This window comes from Globicephala melas, chromosome 11, assembly GCF_963455315.2.
Source record: "Globicephala melas chromosome 11, mGloMel1.2, whole genome shotgun sequence".
NCBI lineage: Eukaryota > Metazoa > Chordata > Mammalia > Artiodactyla > Delphinidae > Globicephala > Globicephala melas.
This window is the reverse complement of record NC_083324.2, coordinates 7,369,621-7,378,783: the sequence shown is the minus strand read 5'-3', so window position 1 is coordinate 7,378,783 and position 9,163 is coordinate 7,369,621. Positions and strand designations below refer to the sequence as shown.

General features: G+C 48.6%; 1 protein-coding gene and 1 pseudogene across 12 annotated transcripts in view; one reads left to right on the top strand and one right to left on the bottom strand.

The window, feature by feature from the left end:
- Positions 1-382: 382 nt before the first annotated feature.
- LOC115844073 (aldo-keto reductase family 1 member A1 pseudogene) lies at positions 383-1,426 on the bottom strand (annotated as a pseudogene).
- Positions 1,427-4,022: 2,596 nt separating this feature from the next.
- The window catches only part of MTMR14 (myotubularin related protein 14), a 43,260-nt gene continuing 38,119 nt past the window's right edge, over positions 4,023-9,163 (top strand). For 10 of the 12 annotated variants that reach the window (XM_030840768.2, XM_060307641.1, XM_060307636.1 and 7 more), the window contains exons 1-2: positions 4,023-4,312; positions 6,424-6,572. In XM_030840768.2, the coding sequence (XP_030696628.1) occupies positions 4,157-4,312; positions 6,424-6,572 (305 nt within the window). In that variant the 5' untranslated portion in view covers positions 4,023-4,156. Of the gene's footprint in view, positions 4,313-6,423; positions 6,584-9,163 lie in introns of those variants that run through there. The other 2 variants (XM_060307642.1, XM_070046591.1) reach the window with 2 other exon arrangements.

The following is a 9,163-nucleotide window of genomic DNA, read 5'->3' as shown; positions in this document are numbered from 1 at the left end:
GCCAACTTTGGGATTTTCCAAAGGGCCCCTAGTATATTTGTTCTCTCTCCTTATAAAAAGAGAAATGTGAAGCTAATTAGGCTTATTTGATATGTTAAATTACAAAGGAAACATTGCCAAATAAGAAGTGATGTTTAACTTTAGCTTATCTTTGTGTGGGTATGTTATTAACATAAGTGTTCCAGAACTTATATAAAATTCCTAAAAATCTGATATGCATGGTATAATGTTACAAGTTATAATCCTAGTTACCATCTTTTTTGTTTTTTTTTTTTTTTTGGATGGATACTCCAATGGCTTTATTAACTCCTTTCTGGGGATGGCAGGACGTTATAGCTGGAGAGATGAAAAGGAAGCCAGGAAGCTGTGGTCTCAATATGGGTCATTGAAGGGGGTGACCTGCATCTCTCGGGACCCTCTTCCCATCCACCGTAAGCATGGGCACGATGAATAGCAAATTTTTATTCAGGGCATCCAGCTGCTTCATCTCCTCCACGCTAAAGGTGAAGTCAAACACCTGGATGTTCTGAAGGATATGGGAAGGTGTGACACTCTTGGGGATGCAGCTCACTTTCTGCTGGACCTGCCACCTGAGCAAGATCTGAGCTGGAGACCGGCCATGATTTTCAGCCAGTGCCAGGACCACTGGCTCCTCAAGCAGGACAGGCTCATCAGGATCACGCCAAGCACGCTCAGAGGAGCCCAGAGGGCTATAAGCAGTCACCTCCAGGCCGCGTGCTTGGCAGTGGGCAATCAGCTCATTCTGAGCCAGGTATGGGTGGCATTCCACCTGCAGGACAGCTGGGCGCACCGAGGCCACACTGAGCACATCATCGATCTGCTGACTGCTGAAGTTGGACAGGCCCAGTGCCCTCACCAACCCCTTAGCCACCGGTGCCTCCAGAGCCTTCCAAGTCTCCTTGTAGTGGGTGGAGTCATAGCATATAGTCCCATCAGCATTCTTAGGAAAGGGGTTGTCTCCCGCTCAAAGGCATAAGGCCAGTGCATCAGGTACAGGTCCAAATACTCCAGCTGGGGGTCAGCGAGTGTCTTCCGGAGGTCAGGCTCCACATCCTCAGGGTGGTGATTCGTGTTCCACAGCTTGGAAGTCACAAACAGCTCCTCCTGAGGCACCAACTTGCCAGGTCCCGCATCCTCCTTCAGGGCTTCCCCAATCTCAGTCTCGTTGTCGTAGATAGCACAGTCAATGTGGCGGTAGCCTATACTCAAGACATACTTAATAACTGCTTTTACCTGGCCAGGCTCGCTCTTCCAGGTGCCCAGTCCAATCAGGGACATCTTCGTCCAGTGTGCAGGAGGATACAGGAAGCCACCATTGCCCCCTCGGCACGAGCACAAGATGTTAACAGGGAAGTATGGCTTTTCAGCTCAGTCCTGTGCCCTGCTAGCTACCCAATGGGCCTCAGCTTCCCAGATTCCTAGTTATTGTCTTAAAAATGTTGGGTGTCACAGAAATAACCAAATTTCCTTGTCAATTTCCATTATAATGAACTCTCATCAGATCTCCAACCATGGGCATTTTAAAGTTCGTTGTCATTTACAGACAATTATTGTTTTACTTTGATGCTTTTGCAAAAGTGAGATTCCTGGAAAGGACCCTACCAAGTGTTCTTGACCACTAACATCAGTGTCGAATTACAAGGTGTGAAAATGTGGGTACAGGGACTTCCCTTGTGGTCCAGGGTCTACGACTATGTGCTCCCATTGCAGGGGGCCCAGGTTCGATCCCTGGTCCGGGAACTAGATCCCACATTCCACAACTAGGAGTTCGCATGCTGCAACTAGAAGATACTGCATACTGCAACGAAGATCCTGCACGCAACAGCAAAGATCCCATGTGCCACAATGGAGACCTGGCACAGCCAAATAAATAAATAAATAAATAAATAAATAAAAATATATAGCAAAATAAAAGAGCCAAATTTAACACAAACAAACAAATTTAAAAATTTGGGTACATGTTTCACAACTGAAGAAGACCCCACCTGACATCTGGCCCTGTTTAAATGCCAAAGACCTCAAAATCCAATTGACTAGGAAGAGAACTAGGCAACAGTGAGGTAGACTGTTTCCTCCCAAGAAGTCAGATTAAGAGCATTTCCTTCCATTCTTCCTTCCTTCTCTGACCATCATTTTCCTAATTCTTACATCATGAAGGTCTTTATTGTTCTCTTCTCCACCTTTTGGCTTGCTCTAGCCTGGAAAGATAACTGTTCACCTACCTCAGACCATTGCAGAGAAAGGTAAACTAACTGTTGGACTGGCTTGGACGCTGGTGATCCTGTAGTTCTTTCTTCCCGTCACAAACTTCTCCCTGATTTATAACACCTCGATTTCAACGGAACAAGCGCACTGCATAAACATTTCTGGGGTGGGGAGACATAGTTACGCGAAATACATAAACAGGCTAACTGGCTTAAAGCAGTGTCCCCAGTTTTCTAGCTGGTTTGGATCATGGGGACCCTGGCTCAGGAGTACTCTCCAAACCATGGACATTGTTTTGTTGCTAGTAATTATTACTGTCTCCCTGATAAGCTGGGTTCTCTCAAAAGTTTTAAAGGCATGTGGGCAGCCACTGACCAGCCAACACATGGTCTCTCTCTGACTGAAGTGACAAAAGAGAACAGAAGAACGGAACCAGGGCCAAGAATACAAGCCTGACATCACCTCTTGTGAATGCTACACTGAGAGCAGAAGAGGCAATGGTGACTGAGGGTCATGTTAGTACTGATATTTTTGACCAAACCTCTTGAATGGTCAAGAGGATGAGAAAAGGGGGAATTACTGAAATAAATTTGTAGGCCAAAGATGGAGCCACTCCTGCCCAGAGTGCCACAGCAAGAGAGCAAAACTTAGTAACTTTGGTATCTCAGCAAATGTTCTGCTTGACCAGAAACACAGTATATCTAGTCAGCCAATCCCCAAACTCTGGGCTTTATAATTACTTTCTTGTGCTTTATTCATTTTCTATTTTTCTCTTCCATGTTCTTTTTTTTTTTTTTTTTTTGGCCGCCAGGTGGCTTGCAGGGATCTTAGTTCCCTGACCAGGGACTGAACCTAGGTCCTCAGCAGTGAAAGCGCAGAGGAGTCCTAACCAATGGACCGCCAGGGAATTCCCATTTCTTCCTTGTTCCTTATTCTTTATCCTATAAGTGTCCTGCCTTCAGTCCCGTGTTGCAGTTCTTTGGACCCTTGGGAACAAACAGTGGTGGCTTCATGAAGTGTTAAAGTATGTTTAACACCTAAATTCTCTTCCTTAATCATTTTTTAACAGTACTAATCTGTTAGAAGATTAATACTGAAGTATTCACAGGTTAAATAATGAGATGTGCTTTAAAATAATACTATTGGATGGGGCAAAGATTGATGAAACAAGATAGATTGGTGTATGTTGATGATTATTGAAACAAGCTAATGGACACATGACGGTTCATTATACTATTCTCTCCATTTCTGTGAATGTTTGACATACTCCATTAAGAAAAAAAGAAAAATAACATGGGGCTTTCTACTCACAGAATTTCGAGCCAGTCATGACCCGCGGTTACTTCAATAAAGCGGGTTGACTATTGCAGCACTATAATCAGAGGGACGGCTGTAAGCAGCAAAGCAAGCAAAGTGCCTTACGAAATGCTGTTTTATTATTACTTATTGTCATTACTATGGTTGCCAACACTAATTAGGTGCCTCCGAGAGTTCCCGCCTCCTCTCCCTGTTAATAATGGTTTATTCCACTCTTCGGCTGGTTCTTTCCCGTGGTTCCTTCCTCCTAGTCCCGCGCTGTACCCCCCCGCAGCCCCAATGGTTTAGCCTGGCTTCCCACGGGAAACCCGGTGGGGCGGAGCACGAGGTTTCTGAAAGCGGCCGCGGTCCCCTCTCCGGAGACCACTTGGACCGCTCCGCGTCGGGAGTGGGCAGGTATTCGTGGGGCAGGGCGCGAGTCCCGGGCTCCGACTGGCCAGCTCTGGAGTAAACATCCGGCTGGGTGGGGCGGGGCCGGAAGTGGAAAGCGAAGGAGGCGGCTGAGGCGGCTCCGGAGGTTCAGGACTCGGAGTCGGTGCCTCCAGGTGCAATGGGCAGGGTTGGCCCGCGCTGAGGGCGACGCAGGGCGCTGATAGGGACGCGGGGCTGGGCCATGGCCGGCGCTCGGGCAGCCGCCGCCGCCTCGGCGGGGTCCTCGGCTTCTTCAGGCACCCCACAGCCGCAGGAGCCGGGGCTCGGGGAGCTGCTGGAGGAGTTCTCCCGGACTCAGTACCGGGCCAAGGACTGCAGCGGGACGGGAGGCTCTAAGGTGAGTCCGGAGGCGCGATGAGCAGAAAGAGAAGGTCCCTGGTTTGCGACGTTGCTGAGGTCAGGGGTCATAGGACAGAGAGAGAGGGAAGTGCCCAGTGTCTGGACCCGGAGAGTAAGGGTTGGGTTTAAAAACCGAAAAGGAGGAACTGGGCTCAGAACGAGCCAAGCCAAGGAAGGACGACGTTTTGGTTTGAGACAAAAGGGTGTGGAGGTCAGAGATTAGCGCTGAGTGGCCTTGTTCAGAGATTAGAGAAGAGGAGCTGAGGAGGGTTATTCCCATGCGTTAGGTATGGGGACAAAAACCCTCATGTCTAGATTTTTTGAAGTGTAGAGGATTTATCCAGGTCAGAGATCAGAGTGAAGGGGCTGGAGGGGTGGGGCAGAATGGAGCCAACAGATAAACTGAGTGTGTTGCTCCCTTGTATAGTCTCAGCATGACTTTAGAATTAGGCCCATCCCTTTCCTTCCCCCATAAAGCAGGAAGGCAACTCATACTCCCTCTGTTCCTTTGTCAAAAGCAAGTCTTAGTTTCTCTTTTTTTCTACTTTTGGGATTCCCTTCAGGCTCCTTATTGCCAGACCTGGAAGGCTTCCAGTCTGGTCAGGCCATTCCCATCTTAGGCATTGCCTGACAGTCTGATGGGAATCTTGCCGACCCTGCCATCTTTCATCCCCCACGTGGTTTTGGCAGGTTTAGCATCAGGTTTTCCAATGGAATTCTGTTCCCTCCCAGGCTGTGAAACTCTGGTTTGGCTCCAGGGGTTACCTATGCTAGGACTTACTGAACTTGGCATCTGCTAGTCTGAAGTAATGCAGGGAAGACTTCAGTAATGATGGGTCTCCCCCACTCTCCAAATGACCGAGTATTTTTCAGAGCTTAGCCTGAGGACCACCTGTTTCAGCATCATCTGGGGTGTTTGTTAAAAATAAAGGTTCCTTGATCCCACCCAGTCCTACTGAGTTAGAATTTCTGAGGGTGGGAATCTGGAATTTGTATTTTCTAATAGGCTTCTTAATGATACTCATGCCCCTTGAAATTTGAGGATTTCTATTTCTTGTGAGTTTTTCCCTCCACGTTGGTCTTTTGGGTGGCTAGAGGGTCAGTTTTGCTGGGCCCCGCTTCCTTCTTACACACCCCTGAAGATTAGGGTTGTAAAAAGTTATACTTGACTCACTCCACCTGGTCCTAAACTTCTGATCTTTTGCAGACTTGTTGAGATGTTACAGGTTTTATGTCGTTCTTCTGGTGGGTCTTTCCCTGAACTGAGCAAAACAAGAGCAATTTTAAGGGAGGTGTTCCTTCTATTTCATAAGCAAATTGCGTGTAAGGAGACAGCTTTGTCTGCATCTTTTACTCATTACACTAACTAGAGCTTCTAGGTACTGGTCTGTGGCTGGAGAATGGGGAAGAATCTGGAGCCAAAGGAAGATAATGGATTAGTGTCGGTTAAAGTAACCTAGAGAGGGACTTCCCTGGTGGCGCAGTGGTTAAGAATCTGCTTGCCAATGCAGGGGACAGGGGTTCGAGCCCTGGTCCGGGAAGATCCCACGTGCCGTGGAGCAACTAAGCCCGTGCGCCACAACTACTGAGCCTGCACTCTAGAGCCCGCGAGCCACAACTACTGAAGCCCATGCTGTGCAACAAGAGCAGCCACCGCAATGAGAAGCCCGCGCACTGCAACAAAGAATAGCCCCTGCTCGCCGCAGCTAGAGAAAGCCCGTGTGCTCCAGCAAAGACCCAATGCAGCCAAAAATAAAAATAAATAAATAATTAAAAATAAAATAAAGTAACTTAGAGCAGGGGTTCTTAATATTTTATGGATTGTGGACCCCTTTGAGAATCTAATGAAAGATGTCAACCTCTCTTCAAATGCTTATCATACACGGTTTCACCACTACATTGAGGGGTTCAGAGTCTCTCCCGGAGTTTACCATGTGGGTTCATGAACCACATGTTTAGGGTCTGTGATCTAGCAAGATGTCTTTTCCTGGTATTGAATTATAATCACAGAGGCACATTGTCATTCCCAGAGACCTCTCCAGGTCAGGAACCGCCTAATTCTCAGAACGCCAGAATCTTCTTTATGCTCAGATCTCCTCCTCTGTGCAGGTTGAGCGCATTGAGAAGAGGTGTCTGGAGCTGTTTGGCCGAGACTACTGTTACAGCGTGATCCAAAATGTGAATGGGGATATCTGCGGCCACTACCCCCAGCACATCGTGTTCCTGGAGTATGAGAGTTCTGAGAAGGAGAAAGACACGTGAGCATCATGTAACCAAAGCGTGCCCATCTGGGAAGGCCTTGACAGCTCATCCCCGGGGTTAGGAAAGTCTGCAGCTGGGTGGGGCAGGCTCACTTTTCCCAGGTGTCAAGCCTCTTTGGCATCTTTGTTTTCTTCAGGGTTTCACATCTTAGATTGGCAGAGTAGCACAGCGTAGAAGGAGGGGTTGGGAGTCACAGCCCTGGCCTCCTGTTTTACTCCTACCCTATAGCTCATTGTCCTGAGACAGCTGACTTCACAGCTCACCTCTCTGAACCTCAGTGTTTTCTGTTCTGTTTTTTTCTTTTTTTTTTAAGAGAGCAAGTGGGAGGTATGCTTTGTCAACATGTGGAAGGGCACTTACCGTATGTAGAGATTAAGAGCCTGAGGTCAGCGTACGTGCTGGCTGCCCTGCTTGCTGGCTGTGTAACTAACTTGGGCAAGGTACTGAACCTCTTTGTCTTTTAGTTTCCTCATCAGTTTCTACCTCTATTTAGAAAAGTGGCTTTTGCAGTTCCTGCTGATAAACAGGGTTATTCCAAGCCTGACGTGTGTGCTGTAAGAATTAGAAATAAGAGCTACCATTTATTGAGGGCCTCCCAAGGCCCGAGTGCTTTGCGTGTGGTAACAGTTCACACCAGAGCAGACACAGAGCACCCAGCACAGGATGCAGCCCATAGGCAGTCAGTAAATGGTAGCAGTTGTTTGACACTGATAAATAATCACTGATGCTCTAGGAAGTGCTTTCTGTTGATCTCAAAGTTTGTTCCCCTAGGCGCCCTGCTTGCTGTTGATTTTAAGGGAATTCCAGAAGCTGTTGCCAACAATATCCATGAAAGCCTGGCCCCGTGGAAGCACTGTGATGATGAGTGCTATGGTAGAGTCGTGCTGCAAAGTGCAGCGGGCCATCACCGCTCACAGTGCGCCCATCAGCGCACCCAGGAACGGCTAGAGATTCTGAGTCTTGGACTCCAGAGCCACTGAATCAAAATCACAGCATAACAAGATGGCCCAGTGATTCGTACGCACTTGGAGGTTTGAGAAGCACTGCTGTAGACGAACTGGGGAGAAGGGTGGATTCTGCCTGGTGTGTGTTTCGGGAGACCTTTCAGCTGGATTTGGAAGGATGAGTAGGGGTGTCCCTGAAATGTCCTTTGTTAGAGACCAGCTTGTATATGGTCTTGATCATCAGGCATGTGGACTTGTGGGTGTTAGTGGTTATTGGGCTAGTACCCCCTGAGCAGTCATTGAAATCACAGATTCCAGGGTCCCTGAATCACAGTTTCCAGAATCTGTGCCTCAGAGAGCTCCCTAGATGAGTCTCACCTTTGCTATAGCCTGGGAACCGCAGGGAGCCAGAGAAGCCTTTCAAGTGGAGGAGTAAAATGGGAGATCTATAAGTGTGCCCTGTAATGAGGTCGTGGTGGGGTGCACTGAGAAAAAGGAATGTATTGGGAAAAGGAATTGAATGTAGATCAGAGCACTTGTATGACTGCCTCTTCTTTCTGTCACCACCATGGCACTCCCATCTTGCCTAGCGGGGTCTAGCCGCCCAGGCTAGGGCCACGGCAGTATATCCCTAACCCTAGAGGAGTTGTGGAGTTTGTTTTTGTTTGTTTGTTTGTTTTTTGTTTTTTTGGCGGTACGCGGGCCTCTCACTGTTGTGGCCTCTCCCGTTGCGGAGCACCGGCTCCAGACGCACAGGCTCAGCAGCTATGGCTCACGGGCCCAGCCGCTCCGCGGCATGTGGGATCTTCCCGGACTGGGGCACGAACCCGTGTCCCCTGCATCGGCAGGCGGACTCTCAACCACTGCGCCACCAGGGCAGCCCTGTTTGTTTTTATTTATTATTTGGTTGTGCCGGGTCTTAGTCGCGGCACGCGGGCTCCTTAGTTGCGGCAGGCGGGCTCCTTAGTTGTGGCTTGTGAACTCTTAGTTGTGGCACGCATGTGGGATCTAGTTCACTGACCAGGGATCGAACCCAGGCCCCCTGCGTTGGGAGCATGGAGTCTTACCCACTCCGCCACCAGGGAAGTCCCGTGGACTTTGTTTTTACTTTTCACTTCTTGCAAGGCCTCGAAGTGATACTGAGTGGGCGATGCCTGTTAAAGAGAAGGGAGTATGTGCATGTTCAGGTGGGAAGAAGTAGAACTTTTTGCTTCTTTACACATGCCTGGACTTGGTGTTAATATGACACTAATTAGACTGAGTTACACAGGGTAGAACTGGATTCAGGAAGTGGTTTGGTCCTCTTAACCCACCTCCCCAGTTGAGCCCATATCTGGGACTAGAAGCCTGGATGGCGATCTCTGAACGACGAAGACATGAGTTTGTCAACGAGGCAAACTGCTGCCATGAGGCAGACCCCAGGGATCTAGTTGCAGGCCCTACCAGAGAGATGAAGTCCCTACCTTTAGATCTGGTGGGTAACACAGACCAATCAATGAGCAATGACAGTGTAACAAAGGCCAGAATTAGGGCAAGTACAGGTGAAGCATTGGGAGACAGTGGTTAAAGTTCTGCACTTGCTAATTCCAACTCGTGTGTGAGCGTAGGGTGGGGGGGTTGTTCTCCCATTCCACCAACTTTCA